The 18,986-nt window shown below is 46.2% G+C and overlaps 1 protein-coding gene across 1 annotated transcript in view; it reads left to right on the top strand.

Annotated features, from left to right (window-relative positions):
• LOC121603512 (uncharacterized protein ZK757.2) overlaps positions 1–17,737 on the top strand; it is a 31,291-nt gene extending 13,554 nt beyond the window's left edge. Inside the window, exon 4 of the mRNA XM_041932350.1 lies at positions 15,075–17,737. Coding sequence (XP_041788284.1) covers positions 15,075–15,982 — 908 coding nt within the window. The 3' untranslated portion in view covers positions 15,983–17,737. The remainder of the gene's footprint in view (positions 1–15,074) is intronic.
• The last annotated feature ends 1,249 nt before the right edge of the window (positions 17,738–18,986 follow it).

Below are 18,986 nucleotides of genomic sequence, written 5' to 3'. Positions count from 1 at the left end.
CCTTTGTGATAGTATTCCACCTTCTTCTCGCGCCTCGAAAGGAATGGGACACTTTTAACAATGCGTCAATATAAGTCGTTGCCTTCTCCAAATAGAGACATCTGCGTAAATCCTTTTCAAGCGCATATAGGATTACACGAATGAGGCCAAATACTCGGCCCAGTGGTACGGATTGGCACGGAAAGCTATGATGGATTAAGTCGATATGCACCCGTGACGACTCACCGAGAGAGCTTCCAACAAATAAGGCAAATGTCAGCACACCATTTCCTTTCCTTAGCACTGCTTTAAGTGGCTAGATCGCTGCTTAGTAGCGCAATCCTGCTCTAGTGCACCTGCTTCGAAACCCCTTGTTTAGAACCTGCTACCCATTGTATATAACCTATACTGTTGTATGAGTGCCTTCGGGCGTGTACAACACCGCGCAACACTAAGCTCTCTACTATACCAGCACTACCAAATCGCGGTAAGTAATGCTGTACATTCGCTCTCACTTGTTCGTCAAAGGTTGTTGGGTAAATATGGCATTCTCGCCAGCTGTGAATGCGGGGGAGGGAGGGAGGGAGGGAGGGTTGGGGGTGAAGCTGAGAGAAAATAGAGGAAGGTTAGAAGGTAGCTGGGAGCACAAAGGGTGACTGGGTGCTCTGTTGCTTCGTAAACTGATAGCGAAGCAACGGTGTGTAGTGTGCGTTTGCATGGCGGTATGTTTGCGATGAGTCACGAGCTGTATTTAAACACAATTAAATGGCACGATATGAAACGCTGGTGGTGCTGCTGCTGGTTCACTTTACTCACGCTCTACTACCACACACATGGCCAAACCGTTGCCACATGACCATGGCCAACGAATGGGGGGAGGGGAGGCTGTTGGTGCGCAAAGGCGCTCGGTTAACGGGGGGAAGTTGTGCGCTCGTAATCGCGACCGTGTCGTAGTGGCGCGCAAGACCTGCGATCCGAACCGAGCCGAGCGCGCGAATGACGCAAAGTAAACTAAAGCAACACACACACAGACAGACAGACACAGACACAGCGGGCTCAAGTTGCTCGAGCGAAAAATGCCACGCGAGCGAGATTTGGCGTCCTTCGATGGCCACGGGACGACTGTTCATCGACACTTCGGGACTTAATGGCGAACCCAACTACAACAAAATATCAGAGAACATCAACCTGTGACCATAGCAGTAAGACGGTCATCGTTGCAGTAGTGTAGGCTATAATGCTAGTTAATGCGTTATCATGTTAGAAAAAGCAAGCATATAACCATGTTTGACAGTGACAGTGGTAGGTTGCTACTATTTTCCCTCTATCTGTGAGGGGGGGGCAATTTGTAAAGGAATTTGCAACCACCAGCATAATGTCGCAGCTCAAAAATCAATAACAGAGGTCACATCAAAAGGGTAGAAGTCGCGTGCGAGTGTAGCGCAAAATTGGGGCAAATATTTCGGGACCTCATTGCGGGTTACAGAACGCACTGAATTGAATGTAGCATAAACCACACGCCCGCCCAACAAGTTGGAGTGCGAGGGTCACATTTCACCTTCAACAATGAAGCCCCACAAATGGGAATGAATCTGAGCTCGATTTTCCGAATTTCTGTGCTGCCAAATTCACTGCAGGGGCAAGGCTTTCCCTTCGAAGAGGAAGGAAGGAAACTTTGGTTAGCTGCCGTAATGATACTGCGAATGACTCATAGGTCGGCTGCCGGTGTGTTGTGGGCTGCGAATTATAGGGTTGCGTGTTCTGTGCCGTCGCTATTAAAAATTCTCATGGTCTGGATTTGGTACTGGCCCTCTCGGAAGCACCAAAGTCAGAGTATTTTCCGTCAGTCCAGCAAGCTAAGCTACCCGAGCAGCTAGCAGCAATCCATCCAGAAGAGGGCAAACGAAGTTGAACCCGAAATAGAATAGACCCGACTTCCGTGACTGGGCTCAATTAAACGGTAGCGCGTTGCTTAGAAGCAGAACAGAAAAAGGGGGGAAAGGAAGGATCCTTCCTTTACACTCTCTAAAGAGAGAGAGAAAGACAGAGTGTGTGTGTGTGCATGAAGCGTGCACAAATGGTGGCTAACTATGTAACATGCGGCTTTACCTACATTCCACGGCTTCCGATTTACATGATGGGCAGCGCGATGTCGATATAACAGTAATCCTCACTCTTCCCACTGGCTGCCACGTGTAGTCAGTTTTTCTTCCAAGCGCCTGCAGCAGAATATTTCCGATAAGCTACGACCAAGAGGACACGTGTTCTAATTTGGTCGTCGGGCATTGCGTTCGACGAGATGACACGTTACGTAGGCATCTGAGCTTCGAAAAAGGGGGAAAATGGCCCCGATAGGGAACGACATGATAATAAACCAACCAGTCAACAAGGGGACTAGAGAACGGCGCAATTGATTATGCCATATGATATCAATAGATAGCCGTGAATAACTTATCGCTGTTTCCTTATCCTTCTAAATTTGAACGGTGCATTCCCCCCATCTATTGCGTATGAAGATGGGTTCAGCAGGCCACAGGGATAATTCCCATATAATTTGTATGCAACTCGTTTCAGTTCATGTATATTAGAAGTAAAAAAGGGTAAAAATAGAAATGCACTTGAAAGTGTAGCTGTAACTTTTGATAAGGTAAAGAGATCAATAAAAGACTCCACAAAACCCACTACAACCCAGCACCTGCATGCCTCTCATTCTCTGCCTCTGCCTTCTGTTTCCGTCCTGTCGCATTACGGGGGCAAGCCCGTTCGTCTTTCGCCGTTCCCTTTGTATTCACGAATATTTGGAGCACATTTCACCACAACGCGCTGCCGGTCTGAATCGACTGGCACACTATTTTTATGCGGGCTGGTAGAGAGTATCCCGGTCACACCTACGGACCAAATGTACACTATCGCGTACACACACACACCCCTCAAGAAAAGGCCTCCTTCTCTATCGTGATGTCGCACTCCGCGTCCCCCTACCGGGTGGTGCTGGCGATGATTCATCACTCACCGTCATGTTGTTTGTTGGGCCTGTTTTCAATTGCCATCGATTGTACTTGAAGCCATCGTCAATGGCGGGCCCGGTTTTTGGGGTGCTGTTGCGGGGATAAGGTTAAATGCACCCCTCAACTGGTTGACGGTGTCGCCAGTTATCGAACGGGTGCGATGTGTAATAAGGCAGGCTGGTGCGCATGTGGGTTATAATTGGGTGCTAATAATAATAGTCGATCGCAACACTGTACTCGATTAGCACACGGCTGCCATATCACACGGTCACGTGGGAGGAAGTCGTCCTTTATTTTGGTGGTGGTAGTTTGGTGGTGGTGATGGTATCATCATCCTTGGCTGCCTCTTATCGGCATCGCCCGTTTGCGATCGATCAACATCCTAGGGGTGTAGACACATGGGCAACGTGACGCTATATGGAAATGTCGATCAACCATCGTACCGAGCAGAGTCAGTACATCATTTTTTCATGCAAAGTCCCCTCCGTAGAACCAAAATAAATCATTGCGCGAGCCAAGAACAAGAGGGTCTGGGAGCACCACCAGCAACGACACAGCGCACCGGCGGAAAAGTAGCAGCTGAACAAACGTCGTTTGCACGATAACGATTGCACCTAGAGTGTTCCCAAACATCGCGCATACAATGCGGTTCGGGGATGAGTCAGTGGCCACGGAACGGTTGGCCGGTCGAACGATTATGTAAATAAACCGCAGCACTACACACACACACACACACACACACACACACACGCACTGGCATGTATGTAGAACGACAACATGAAGCACGAGCATCGAGGGTGCACAACACACACTGTACGACATTTTAATGCTACAGGTCGCGCACTGTAGAGGTGAAAATCTCCCCCCAAAACACGGAAAGAGAGAGAGAGGCAGGGATCGTGTGTGTCGACCCGAGGGAGCTAGAGGGATATGGATAGTAAAAGATCTGACGGAAATTGGCGATGGAATTAATTCCCAGAGTCCTCGTCGGTTTCCCCTTTTTTTTCGTGCGGCCGGATGTCTGAGTGTTGTTTTGGGATGTTTTAAATCGATGTATGTTTTCGGCACCACTTACCACTGGCTACCCTCGTATTTGAGTAGCTTTTATCGGGGAAACACCACTCTCCTCTCGATGGTGATTCCCTGTTCACGAGCACAGTTCCTCCTGGTTCCTGATAAACGGTTTGATGCGCATTGAAGGAGTATTGCCCCTAACGAGCGCACCGTAAAGCACAACCAACGTGTCACAGGCGCTTGTCGTTGGTGCCTATCTAAATATTTATCTAAAATTTATCTAAATTTGCTGTCTTACCCGGGATTTCGGAGCCCCTATTTAAGGGGAATGTTCTGCCCAAACGATACAAACGGGGGATTAAATATGCTAAATGTACCATTTTCCATGATCCTTGGCATGTGAAGGGGAGAGCAGCGAAACGGGTTTCAGCTGGGAATTCGGTTGATAAAATTGGAAGGATTTACCCATCCTTCTTGGAAAACTTCTAGCTGAGCTGTGGCACATAATGAATGTTTCTTCTACTTCCATTAAATATGTGTAGCTTCCATAAGTGCTTATTTTGTTATGTACTACTTTTGTTTTAACACAGCGGAAGTCTAGGAGACTGTTGCAAGCTTTTCTCGCCCAAGCGCCACTCATAAACTATTTAACGTACCAGTTAATTATGGACACGCAATCACCTGCAGTGTCTCGGGTGGCGATGTAGTATAGTGGGGTCTAGGAGCTTAAGCCCAAGCAAAACACATGACTACAAAGACAAGACTAGGAAGACTTATTGCGTATGATAAAAGGGTGCTTACATTGTACGCTCGAGTGTGCTTTGGATAGTTTGGTTGCTCTGAAATCATTTATTTATTTTAAACTCGGTTGGAGTAACAGTTCATGATAGCTTTAAAAATAAAGCCCGGATTACAGTTCTAGTGAAAATGAACGTGAAATGTTGGGGTTCTACTATATTTTATGAAATATTAATCAAAATATGGCTTATTGTACACCAAAAGAAAGGATATTAAATTCCCCATCTATTTTGACTGCAAAAGATATTGGATGAATAAATTAAGTGCATTTCCTTGTGATTCTCCGTTTTTTTACGGTGAAACAATAATGACCAGCGGTAAATAACAGGAAAATGCATTTAATTCATCATTTCAATACGCTTTACAATCTAAATAGTTTGGGAATTGAATATGCTTCCTTTTGGTATACGATAAGCCATATTCTGATTATTATTTCATGAAATATAGTAGAAAACCACAAAATGATGTCCCGTTCACTTTCACGCAAGGTTTAAAGCGACCTTAAGCTGTTATTGTTTAAATTTGGTATTAAAACAGGTCATCAATAACCAAATCTTGTATACACAGGAACCTTCATCCCACAAATCAAATGCTCAACGTTTGGTATATTGAACTTGGTAAGCACCGTCATGTCGACTAAACGATAAGAGTCTGTTGGCATATCTGTCACCACGGCAGGAGTACACACCCAAGGACAGGAGCCATACACTACTCACGAGCGTGTGCCCCAAGTCCTTGCAACAGAATTGGTCTAGCACTGGCATCGGGAGCAACGAAAGCGGAGCACCGTTGTTTTTTCACCCCCCTCCCAAACGGACAACCCTTCTATGCTGGTTGCAATCGATCCGATAGCTTGTGGTCGTGCGGATGACTCACTTGGCTCCTCGCAGCTCACAGCCATACGCCTGAAGTGTTATTCAATAGCCCGCGCATTCCCTGCACTACCAACTCACCCAGTGGTGTGCTGGCTGATCGATAAGACGTTCACGGTGTTATTCGTTGGGTGTGACAGAAATAACAACTCAAATCAATAGTTAGACGGAAGACAAGCGGTAGTCGCAGCTAAAGGGAAAGCATAACAGGAAGGTAGCGGTTGATACTATTGTTTTCCTTTTTTTTGCTCTCCCTTTAGCCGCTGAAGGTGGCTCTTATGCAGTGAGCGGTGCTATTATGTAGTTTCTTTAATATGGTTTAGTCTATTTATCACGAATCGTGCTAAAGGTGATAATATGACGCGAAGCAAGAACAATAAATAAAAGTAGCTTCTGTGATGTGTGTGTGAAAAATGGAGCCCGACTAGGCAAAGGCTTGAGAGCATATACCAGTACGTAACAACTTAGATAGTGTCATAACAGCAAACCGTGTTGTTCCTCGCTGTACGGGATGGTTGTTACGTTGATAAGAACCACCAACCGGGCCGTCGCATATAAGAAGTTTACACAATGTTTACTACACTTGAGCCCCGGGCAGACGATGCGATGCTTAGACATGTTATTTCCGACTTGAATAGATTTATTGTGGCCCTATCCATCTCGGAGTAAAACGGACAGCAATGACAACAAGCTTCTCATTCTATGAGCTCGGCAACTGTTTCATAATTGCTGGGTAACTCTTTTTTACACTTTCTTATACCATGAATGTGTTTCCTATGATATCTTCTTAGTAAATGAGTCCACATTTTAACTTATCTTTTTGTAGGTTGAAATTGTCTGTACGCATTATGAAAGGTTTTTAAATAAACACTTCGTTTTTTCCTAAAAACTGCCAACCATCATTGATGAATCCTTTACGATTGTTCATCGTTTTACGCCGTGCACCTTAGTGGGAAGATAACGTTACAATTACAACCGTAGCCCTAGGCTGTTGATGTTGGAAGCGATGATAGTAAAGTAGGGAACAAGAGTGTAAGAAACCCATCCTGATCGGGGAAGGCAACCTGCTCGCCGCAGTTTGTTTGACAACGAGTCATCGCATCAGAGCGCGGAATGGCGCAGTACCCGTTTCGTTCGCTTCCCGTCAACGTCATCATCACTCAACTTAACTTCGAGTGGTGTTTAAACACGCGGCAGCCGTACTGAGTTGGTTATCGCGAAAGGATCTTCTCGCACGGAGCCAAATGCACACATGTCCTCGAAGGGCGTGCGGTTTGTTCCCAGTGCCAAGTGATCGCTTGCCCAGTAGCGTCATTGGAGCAAATTGATGAATTGTGAATGTGTGTGTTTGTGTGTGTGTTAGGGAGCGTCAGCGCCCAATGTGGCGCCTTTTGCGGGCGTGTTTATCATCATTGTTTACTGATCACACTCCACGCCGTCCAAGAGACACTAAAAACAGGCAGTATGCGCTCTTCCTGTTAGTGTTTTTCTATCTGGTACGCCGTCCTACGGGTCGGGATTCGCACAAATCGGGAGGACCTATCACCACCCCAACTCCGCAATCGCCTTGTCCCTTATAAATTACTAATCCGAAGCAAATGGAGCAGCAACCATTATCGACGATCGCCAACGTCGCTGTGAGGTTGATGCACACGTGTCCCATTAACGCCCTGGGCGCTCTCGAAAGGGCAAGATATGTTCATCCGCCGTAACTACCCCGGAAGCACAACATCATTTAGGTGCTAAACGGAGACCATCGAGGGTGGTGGGGTTGTTGCAAAGTAACAGAAATAAGGAAACGAAATAACATAAAAAATGCATCGTTAAACCGAGCTTAATTTACCCTGGTTTAAATTAAAACCCAATACAATACAAGCGGTCCTTACAGACCGGAAGAGGAGGTAGCCCTGTTTGCCAAATGTTGCTAACCACCGTCACTGGTCTCAAAAGCCGGAAAACACTGATAGAGCTAAAGAAAGGGGATGCTGCTACGCAAGAACTGCTAGACCAGATGAAGTCGGTCGCGGTGACTCATTTCGTGACTCCCGACAGTATTATGCTGCGCTACTGGGGTATTTTTTTAATGGACGAGGGAGGATTGAACTTCCATCTGCTGCTAATCGGGCCGTCGTGGCCGGTGACGACGATGACTGCCGTGCGGAAATGGACTTGTTTTCATGCGATTTGTTTGATGCGGTTTTGATGCGATGGTTGATGTTTTTGGGTTCGGGTTGAATGAGCGTCAGAGCGAACAAAACACTCTAAGGGATATGCGCAGGAGGGTTGAGGAATGAAAAAAACATACACAAAAATAAGAAAACAAATAGGGAAACCTGGTTGTACGGACGCACGCGGCGTGCCAATCATTCTCGGACACAAAAAGTGAATTTGTTAATTACATGCTGAGGTTGAAAAGGGGGAAAGTTTTTGTTTCACAACTTGAGGGATTTCGTGATTGAATTGTACTGATGCTGTGATCTTATTTATGTCAGAAGTCCTGCATGTTATTTACTATATATGTTTTGAGCAAAAGTATTCAATAACAGATCCTTAAGGACGACTAGCATTCGTGTGCTTAGCAAACGTTTCCATTGCACAATCCGATTATGACCAATTTCTAGGGATTTGCAAGATTTTCGTCTTTCGAAGCTACGCTACCTTCGAGTGGCAGCATCTGGCATTTCGTTGTGCCTTCCGGGAAGCTAACGAGACGAATCGCTTACCACTTGAAGGTACTATGTAACTGCTCGAAAACGACCAACTTGCGTTGTGGCCCATTAACTGCAGATGCTGGGCTGGGCATCTTGTTTGCTCGCTTTTGTGGGAGAAACGGACCAATCCAAAGAGTGTGTAACCTTCTTAGCGAGCGAGAAGGGAATAAACCATTGGGAAATGGAACCGGAAAGCCATAAACACCCCTCGGGAACCGTCTGTTACCAATATTTTCAATTACAGTTTGCTTTCCGATAATACGATCTGCCCCTGCTGTGCCGTCAATGTTGGTTTGAAGGTTCTGCAATGTGTATGCACGACCTGCTGCTGCGTCCTCTGCTCCTGTTCTTGCTAGCCGACATTACCGTCGTGAATTTTACGAGTTTCTTAACGCAAAGAAACAAGGGAAAATACGTGTCTGGCAATTTCGGCAGCAGGGCTATGCTACGCTCAGGGAAATCTCAGGTCGGAAAAGCGATGAGTAGTCTTGCACACATATGTTAACCGCACACAGTGTTCATTACTCTTAGGTCCTTTGGAAGAACGTCGAGAAAAACGTACTTCGCTATTGTTAATAACACCTTTCGTTGAGCCTAGTTGAGCGATTGTAACAGTTGAGTCAAAAAGGAAACCCCCTCTTGAACTCAATTGTCACCCCGCCTCGCACCGACGGCATACCCCTTTTTCCCGTCTGTCACGATTTTGACCAACTAATGCTGTCGAAGAACACACAAAAGCCACCTCTGCTGCAGTGTGGTACTTTTGGTGTGTGACTCATCTTGCGCAGACTTCTTGGGCAAAGCAATAGCAATCTCCTCGAATGACCTTTGCCTAATGGCGTGACGTCATGGCAAAGGCCACCGCTCTCTTGCGGCCAAACGAACGTTTCAGCAACAGCCATTGCAGCACCGCACAGACACACACGCACAGACAACCGGTTTGGTGGACACAGATCCAACCACCACACCGTCATAGCTAGGTGTTGCCCCACCAGAGCGACCCCTTTGTGCGGGCTGCACTGCTGGGAGTAGGAACCAAGTGAGGACGTGTTTGGTTTTGCCAATGTATTGGTTTGGCAAAAGATTTCACTAATACGCGCACTCTTTTGATGGTTGGTTCCCAGCAACGCTTCGCGATTGGGCTTCCGAGGCTCTGAAAGTTGACCGGGCCGCTTCCACATTCCAGCGACTCTGCCGTTTGGCAGCGACCGCTTGACAGTAACATGTGAAAACTTTACACAGCATAGAAGCAAAGCAATGATGTACCATCAGTTTGTTTTTTTTGGAAAATCGTTGAAATGTTTGTACATTGAAGAAATTAATAAAAGCCAGCAAAAGCGTACATTGTTTTCCCCATTTTCCAGCATATTTGTTCTTCTCCCTTATTTCGTTATTCACACCGATTAAATTAGTCCAATAAAAATCCTACCGACCGTTTTGGTAGGGCGCTTCGGGAGAGGTGTTAAATTGCCTGCAATCGAATGGATAGTGGCAAAGCAGCACCAAATCGTCCTTATTGAATTAGACCGTTGGGTGCCAAAACACAAACGCGACCAAGAGTAATAGCTTCATGTCATCCCTCCCCGACCAAACTGTGACCCTTCACTGTCAGAAGATTAATGATCTGCGCCCATATCAGGGACAGGCATGAAGGAACACTTCTATTCTCTTTCGCACTCTGTGCTGTGTGGGAAACAAATGGATGCAACTATCATCGGCACCATCAACAGATAGATCACTTTTCGGATGCTTCCAAAGCGTCGTTGTGATAAGAAACCTCCTCTGCTGTTGGTTGATTTCTGGGTGGGATGGATAGGGTAGTAGCAACAATCAACCTTTTAACACTCTTCTCGCCTTTTTGCGCAATGAGTCGCTTTATAGTTTGAGAACATTTGCACAATCCCCGCGATGGAGAATGGTGTAAATATGGTGTATGCCGAGCCACTTTCACATCTGCTGCTAATAGAGAAAAATGATTGTCCTAGCCAGTTAGGGGGAATCCACACAGTCCGCATGTTGTCAATTGCAGCCCAAACGTAAGGACGACGTACACACGTTGCATGTCATGTAAATATTCGAGGAATGCATTTTATTACAATTTCCTGCAATTTACCCCGCTTCCCCTGGAATGGATGTAACGCACAGTAGGTTCTTTTTTTTTGCTTCGCAATAATGATGATTCCTTTGGTTGGTATTAGGGGAAAACCCTTCTGTTGAATTCCATTCCTCTGAACGTTTGGAAATGAATAAACTAACAATGCTAGTCCAAAGTCGAGCAACGACCAGGGAAGGATGGAATGGGGGAGAAAGAAGCCTTGAATCCCTAACTCATGAATTGTAACAGCACTGGTGCAATGGTGTGGAATAAATGGAAAATTTCAAACCCGCCATGAATGAATCATACACCGCCGACCCGTGATCTGTCAATAAACATGCTTTGCAGCCGGAGGGGATGGAAGATAGAGATAGTGGTAGAACCCATCGCGCAAATAGCAGCAGCATCCAGCAACGAATCCAACACACATCATCATCCAGCACAAAGTGATGCACTCTGTTTATTCTACACATCCCAAAAGAGAGGATGGGTGGGAGGAACGCCAAACGATTCTAATTAACATCCGCGAATCAGGCGCGTGTAAAGACATGTGCATGCACGCGGGGAGTCGTCGTTCATTCAAAAAGGCAGCCCGTGCAGCGACATCCGTTCAGGCGTTCAGGCAAGGGTTTGTGTGTTGACACGATGTATGCAGATCGTGAATCAAAAGGTTTCAATTTTTGAATGGGGTAAAACCACCAACACTGCGTTACTTACTGTGTATCAGCAGGTTTTTTGTATTTTGTTTCGTTTGGTGTTCATTTGGTGAATGGTCATGGCAATGTAAACACAATATTGAGCTCAACAATCGACACTCCGATCCAATGCTTATTTGTTGTGTTTGCTTGGTGATGCGCTTTTCATTCCTGAAGCGGCGGGCGCATAACACATCCCATCAACACACATGAGTCATTTCGAGCTGCCCCAAAGATGCAAAAGGTAAATGATCGCCGTCCCTCCCGCAACGCCTTCGAAGATCATCTTCACAAGGTCTTAGGCTGCGCATAAACACGCCCTCGGAGAACAAACCTTTCTCGGGAAGCTGGTGGCGGAGTTGTGAACATCTCATGTCGGTACTGTGAGAAGAAGGACACTTCACTCCAATGACCACTCAAACATCATCCAACGTGATGAAGGCGGGACATGGGGGAGAGTGTGTTGTTTCTGATGTCATCCATCGCATCTCTGCCTTTGGAAAGAAATTCGATCCGCACCGCACTTCGTTCGTCTTTCGTTGGAATCCGATGATGTCAGAATCGGAATCGAAGGCGCATTACACAAGATCGATGGCAAAGATCATCTCTGCCAGATGATTAATTGATTACTAATTCGTTGCTTTCTGTCCACCTTACGTACGGCGTCATGCGACAGTAACGATGATGTCTGTATTTCTGGAGCATTTTGTAAACTGCGGACCACCAGCAGACCACCACAATTCCAGCAGCCATCAACAGCCATTGTCATCTACAGCTACATCATCAAGCTGTCAGCAGCAGCAGCAGCAGCAGGCAGTCCTGGCACAAGCCCAAAGGATGAATCATCATCGAGTGCGCAGTTGCTCAGTGAAACAGGGTAAAGAAACGCAGGACACGCCATAGAACAGCAATAAGGGGATGCTGTCGCCAGATGACTCACGCACGCATCCTGCCCGAGCTTTTGGTGCGTTATATTTTTTGTGTTCATCCTGTCTCGAGTTATCAAAACATTACCCAAGGATAATAGATTGAGAAAAAAACATACACACTCTTAAACAGACATGCACACACCACCTACTCTAGTGCCTTTGTGAGTGCAATGCAATCCCTATTTGTGTAACGGGGGTATCACGCCATTCGTCGGCAGATTAAAAAGCATTGATTTCCTCCATTCCCTCTCGTTGGATGTCCTTCCCGGAAGTGGAGGTTTTGTTCAGAGGACAGAAAAGGATCAAATGTCACCGGGTGTTTCATCGGGTAGCATGTTCTGATTCCTGCTTTTCAATTCCATCCATCTTTGAACGATCAAACAACGGTTAATGTTGTACGCTAGTTATTCTACACCAACACGCTGAGCCCTTCATCTGGGTCTTTTCAATTTCGATGTGCCATTTAAGACATTTACAGCGCAAGTTTGTGTCGCCACACTGCCCTTGCTTCGTGCTCTGAATGAGTCGGCGAAAACGAACCGTGAACGAAAGGGATAATATAAATCCTTTGTTATTGCAGCTTGGCCCGGCCTGGCGCGCTACCGTGACGTGATTAAAAAAGTGCTCTAATTTGGATAATGGCCCTTTCGGCCAGCGCGCCAGGAATTTGTCGAGTTGTTACTGCGAGGTTTTCAACAGTTTCACGGATGTTTACCCCGTTTCCCTTTTCCATTTACTGCCGCTGTACGTCATCCGGAAGTGATTGATTAATGGAACGGAGGGTGGCAGCAGTGGCCACTGTTTGGGCAACTCGGGCAAACTCTTGTGCATCGAGCAGCAGCAGCAAAATTTGCAATGGCGATAAACAAGCTGTTGTACCTCTGTTGTACTCTACACACTAGTATTAATGGATATTTGAAACGAAAAAATCGAATCGAATCGTAATTTTCACCAACGAGTATCGTCTACATCGGCGTGGGTTGGTGAAGATTTAAAACCAGCCGCCCCTCGTACCCTATCCCGGGGTGTGGCGGTTGATCGCGCGGTCCGGCGAGGAGGCACATTTTACGATGCACGCGTGGCGGCGGCGGCAAGCAACAACGCACTCATCCGGGAGGCTATGACTCACCGTCCCACCGTCCCGAAATAAAACCGCTACCACCGAAAATGGATTCACGAATTCGATCGACCGGAGCGCAACCGGGGGAAGGTTGCCGTTTGATTCGGCCGTCCGCGTAGGGCAGCCGGAGGAAGCAGCTTTGCCCACATTCATAACACACCCGTAGCGGACCGACCACCCGGACCCGAGCGGGCGCATGGTGAAGTGTTAAAAGTGGCCATATTGACATCAGTTTTTTGTCGCCGTTTGTTGTTGTTGCTTCTTTATTTTGTGTAGATCGCAGAAAAGATGTGCTACGGCGCTTGGTTCGCGTGGTACATGTTAGTTCTTTTCACTCGCTTCTCACTTTCCGGTGTTTGGTTCTTTCCGGTCCACACGGCCGGGACATTGTGTTGTTTGAGTCATCGATCGCGAATGAACGGTGGTGCACCAAAACGGTTCATTCTTTGTAACCAGTCAAGTGTGCCTGGTAGTGCGCGCCCAGCAATAAAAGCCGAATGGAACATACACACCCCTAAAATACAATACGGGGCCAATCAACGATTGAGCACTGCTGCAGTTGAGGTCCCGTGGAAGATTCTGCTCGGTGTTTTAAGGGCTTTTTTATTTATTCTTGACCCATTTGAATAAAACTTTGACACCAAAACTTGTCACTTTTCTGACACCCAAAACGGAATCACCAACAACAAAGTCATGGGCAGGGGGGGAGTACACGTCCGTTATTGTGACGGTTTCAATTTTTTTTTAAACAGAATGGACACCACATTGTCGAGTTGATGAGCGCCTTTTGCTTTTTTTTATTCGAACCAGTTCCATTCAAGAGAGTGGCCGTGACAAGCAGTGCTTCCGTTTGTTTAGACGCTACGTGCCGGTTTGGGAAGTTTGGTTTAAACATTCTGGCCACGGGACGACGAAAATAATGAAGATTTTTACCAACGAAAACAAACAACCAAAAACTAAACTGCTTACCCACCCTTCCTGAGGCCAATGTCACTTCCTGAGGCCTGGGCTCTTGGAGCCGTTAGCATCACGTCTAACCTTCTATCATCAGCTGCTATATTAGCGTTGGCTTGCCTCTTGTCCCGCGCACTATCCGCCTTCCTCCTTCACTCTTTTTGGCGTGCGGTCGTGCGTGAAATAGCGACTTTGCTTCCCCGAGAACAAGCGGAAGGAAAGAATCGTACCCGTAGCACGGTAACGCACCCTAAAAAAACCCACTGACACACGCTGCCTGTGCCAGCAGCATGCGGAGCATGACTGCATGAGTCATACTTTCACCCAAACGAAACACAATGCAGCCGTTGATCGTCGATTCCCACAGGAAGGGAAATAAAACGGTCCCGACTGCTGCTGCTGCAGCTCCTGAAGGGTGTAATAGCGTTTTAGGATTGCATCTATTACATCCGGGGTGCTGAAGTGCACCATTTTGATCTGTATTTTAGCATCCTGGAATACCGAAAAAACACTCCTGTGGCCTCACGGGACTTGGTTAGTGACAGTGGCGATGATGAAAGTGAATGAAGGGATAATTTCTTCCCCTTTTTTTAATGGAGTATGAACAAAAGGCTTTGCCATAGTGAGTTTTGTAATAACGCGAAGATTATAGGATATATGTGCAATCTGAAGGTCTGTCCCTATAGTCCTCGCTACCGATACATGTTAGTTGACTGTAGGCGTTAGTAGTCCGTGCAATTATTTCCGTTAGCCTAAACTCACAAACAAGTGACTTTCATTTGTATGTTTAATAAAATCGGATTCCCATTCAACTTAATGATAGCAAATATGTAGTTTAAATGTCAGAACCATTCGCTAACCATTCCCCTTATGTTTCTTTTTCTCTCTTTCCTTTACAGAGGAAGCCCGGAAAAAGGGTTCGACCGTGCTGCTGCACTGTCAGGCTGGCATTAGCCGCAGCGCTACGATCGCGATCGCCTACGTCATGCGCTACAAGGGTCTGTCGCTGATCGAGGCATACCAGCTCGTGAAGCTTGCCCGCCCAATCATCTCTCCCAACCTCAACTTCATGGGCCAGCTGCTCGAGCTGGAGCAAAATCTAATAGCGGATGGCAAACTGGAACCGCCGCCACCGTCCCCGACGATGGCTGCCCCACCGACCAGCCAGCCGCCGTTCTTCCTTATCGATAACTGCGGCAAGTTCAACCCGCTCAACGAAGAGGAGATGGTGGCCACCCGCCGCCAGCTACGGTGTGCGGCGGCCGCCGCAGCAACCACGCAGGACGGGCTCACGGCCGAAGAGCCGGACACCCCAATGGAGGGAGATGCGGACGATGATTGCAAGAACAACAACAACCGTGACAGTGGATGCAGTGTGGCCAGTTCGTCCTCATCTGCCTCGTCCAGCTCCTCATCGTCGCTGTCGACCGCCAGCTATCGGTGCGGATTCAACGGAGGTCGATTTGTGCCACCACGGTTAACGCTGAAACTACCGACGTCACCGACGTCACCTCCTTCGTCCCCGTCGCCGCTATCCGCGTCCTCCTCGTCTTCCGCGTCGTCGTCATCCTGCTGCTCCACGTCCTCGCTGTCGTCCACGCCATCGCCCACACTTGCCATATCGCCGACCATGGGCGTACCGTTGACGATGGGGGCTAGAAAGTTAGCGACCTTTAGCGTACCGCACCGACCATCGAGCCTGGCGACAGGGCTGACACCGACGGCGACGGTACCGGGATGCGGGACGCCAAACCCATCAACCACCTGCCATTCGCTGGATGATCATCGCAACGCAAACGGTTCCTGATGGGCTCGGAAACGGCGTAAAGCGTCCAAGCGCGGGAGATAGTGAGAATGGTAAATGTGCACAACCGGCCGGTTTTGGGGAGCCGCAGCAGCAGTCAGTGTATCATTTGCTTCTCGTCCTTCTCGACATCCTGTAAATACAGTGTACACAGCAGTGCTGCACACAGAGGAAGGTTTAGTTTTGTACGGCTGCTATAACATAATGCTTTAAATACGGTGAACTATGTGGGGAGCCACAAAGTCAAGCGTGTGATAAAACTGGGAGAAGATAACCACACCCCCCACTCTCCCAATCCTACCCCGTTCCCTACGTTCTCACGTTAAACAGCGATGAGTTGAAAAAGAGATCACGGCTTGGGCAGCCTCAATCTAATCTGCTTTAATTTCCTTATTTTTATGTACATAGCTTCCCAGATCGATCTCGTCCGGTCGTGTCTAATTCTATTTTCTATGTAAGCAAAATCCTCCCTCCGTACTTTATAATTAGTGGATGGAAAGCCCTACATTGCTCTAGAGTTGATTGCGCCATTGCCTTAAATCAGTACAACAGAGTTTTATCATTTCGGATGTTTCGATTTATTTTTTTACTTCTTAAACTTCTTTTGAAAAATATCCTTCCCGTATTCCACTCTAATTTCATATCTGTAAATGACCAATCATATCCTGTTTCAAAGTCTTTGCGTTTTGGGCCAGCTTTTACCTAATAGCCCAAGTGCAGCTCACGGTTAAAAGGCAAATAAGGACAAAAAAACAAGCCATATCATAAAATGTATGCGGCGAAACGTCAGCTCGCTTAAGTGTGCGCATACCTGTTAAACGATTCCTGTTATACTGGAGATATAAAGTTGTGGATCCACAGTTTGGGGAGCGTTACTTTAAATTGGACGAATATGGTATGAGTGCGTGCGTGTCATAGATAAAAGAAAGAGAAGTATATATGAATATGAGAAGGAAAGAGAGAGAGAGAGAGAGAGAGAGAGAGAGAGAGAGCAACTCCCCCGTGTCAGATGCATTTAACTACGAAAGAAGCAGTACAATAATGTTGCACACAGTGATCATACACTCGGCTAACAACACAAAGCATCATCCGCGCGAATGGCCCAGCACAACAGGAAATGCATTAGATGGCGATGATAACTATATGACGGAATCGACAATAGATAGCTTGTATGTGTAGGGTAGGGAATTGAAATGTGCAGAAAACAGCAACACAACAAACAACAATATGCACGCACGCATGCATGCACGCACGAATGTAGTTAAATTAAACTTGTAATATAAATGCGCGTACCTTAAATTAGATTTAAATGGATTTGAAAACACTAACGAGAGTTTAAATATCTGAAAAGAAAGCAAACAAAGATGGGGCAGGCTGGACAGGAGGATGGATCGAACCAATATAGAACTAAAAGCGAGGATAGTACAGTTAAGATGTTTGATGTGTGTGTGTATGTGTGTGATCCTTGTCAAAATCTGCAACAATACCTGCAGAATGCAGATGCACCATGATTGTGTGTGGGGTGCAGTTTTTTTCAGTCTCTGTTGTTTACTACTATTCTTGTAAGATAGATGTAAAAAATCCCACCAGACCATATAATCGACCTGATCGTCGTAAACATGGTGAAAGCACAGGTGGGGTGTGGTGGTGGTGATGATGGATGCTGCTGACGGGCGGGTTCATAGTAATAGGATGTTTTTGGCATGCATGATACTATTGGTTGATGGTTGATGGCCATCACCATCGTAGCATGATGTGCAGTTTTTATGTTGATGTCGCTGATTTTCCTATCTTTCTAACATTTGAAGCAAACGACAGAAACAAAATATAACTTCAAGAACGATAAGATAAACGCTAGAGAGAAGTGACCCTTGCGAAACGATTGTGAGCAACAATAATCAGGCGTAGCAAAGAGCAGGAACATAAAATAGAAGGTAACCCCGTGTGGGTAAGTGTGTGTGTGTGTGTGTGTGTGTGTGTGTGTGTGTGTGTGTGTGTGTGTGTGTGTGTGTGTGTGTGTGTGTGTGTGTGTGTGTGTGTGTGTGTGTGTGTGTGTGTGTGTGTGTGTGTGTGTGTGTGTGTGTGTGTGTGTGTGTGTGTGTGTGTGGGTTGATACGGCGTACGTGCGCCTCGTGCTGCTATCACAAGAAGAGAAAAACAAACCTTCTTTTTTGCCACAGACATACCACACAGGTGTCAGATACACAAGCAATATAAGAACGGTTTGTTTTTTGCCATCTTTTGCGCACACTAGCCTCCTTCTTAGGTCGGAAAGTAATTAGTCTATAAAAAAGTTCCAACACAAACACACATACAAAAACCACAAAAACAACAAAACCAAATGCTAGTCTTATTCTTTAAGTTCAGTAAGAAACCCAAGGGCAGAGAACTACAAACCACAGCTTATTGCTGGGAGTTGCTAGTATGTAACGACTGTAATTACTCCTACTACTACTATTGCTACTGCTACTACTATTATGATGATTACTACTACTACTATTATGATTATTTTTAATATTATTATTGATCTAATTATTATCCTTTGTATTGTAAGTGAGAGTTGAAACGAGAAGTGAAAAAACAAACACCTACACGATAATAGTGAAAATAAATGAAAATACAAAAGAATTTTGTCATTTGAAGAAAAAAGAAAACAATGTCCCCCTTTTGGTTGTTAGTTTGTTTTATTATTTGCATTCAAACGGCAGAATAATTGTGAGAAAAGCACGTTCGACACGTTTGGAGTTTGAAACGTTTCAAACAATAAACTTGACGGTGGTTCGAGTTATTTGAGTGTGCTGCACGACCATTTAAAATTTGACTAAAAAATGCTTTCTATCAAACCTCCTATCTAGTGTGATTCGTTTCATCGACAGAGGTGAAAATTAATCTTTTCACCGTGCAAGGTGGAACCAGGAACTTAATGCTTCGTTCGACACGTTGATAAGATTCACAGTATGGTGTCGTTCATGATCGAAATTTGAAGTCCAATGGGAAATGCTTACGC

Source organism: Anopheles merus, chromosome 2R, assembly GCF_017562075.2.
Source record: "Anopheles merus strain MAF chromosome 2R, AmerM5.1, whole genome shotgun sequence".
NCBI lineage: Eukaryota > Metazoa > Arthropoda > Insecta > Diptera > Culicidae > Anopheles > Anopheles merus.
This window is presented reverse-complemented; position numbering and strand designations above follow the sequence as displayed.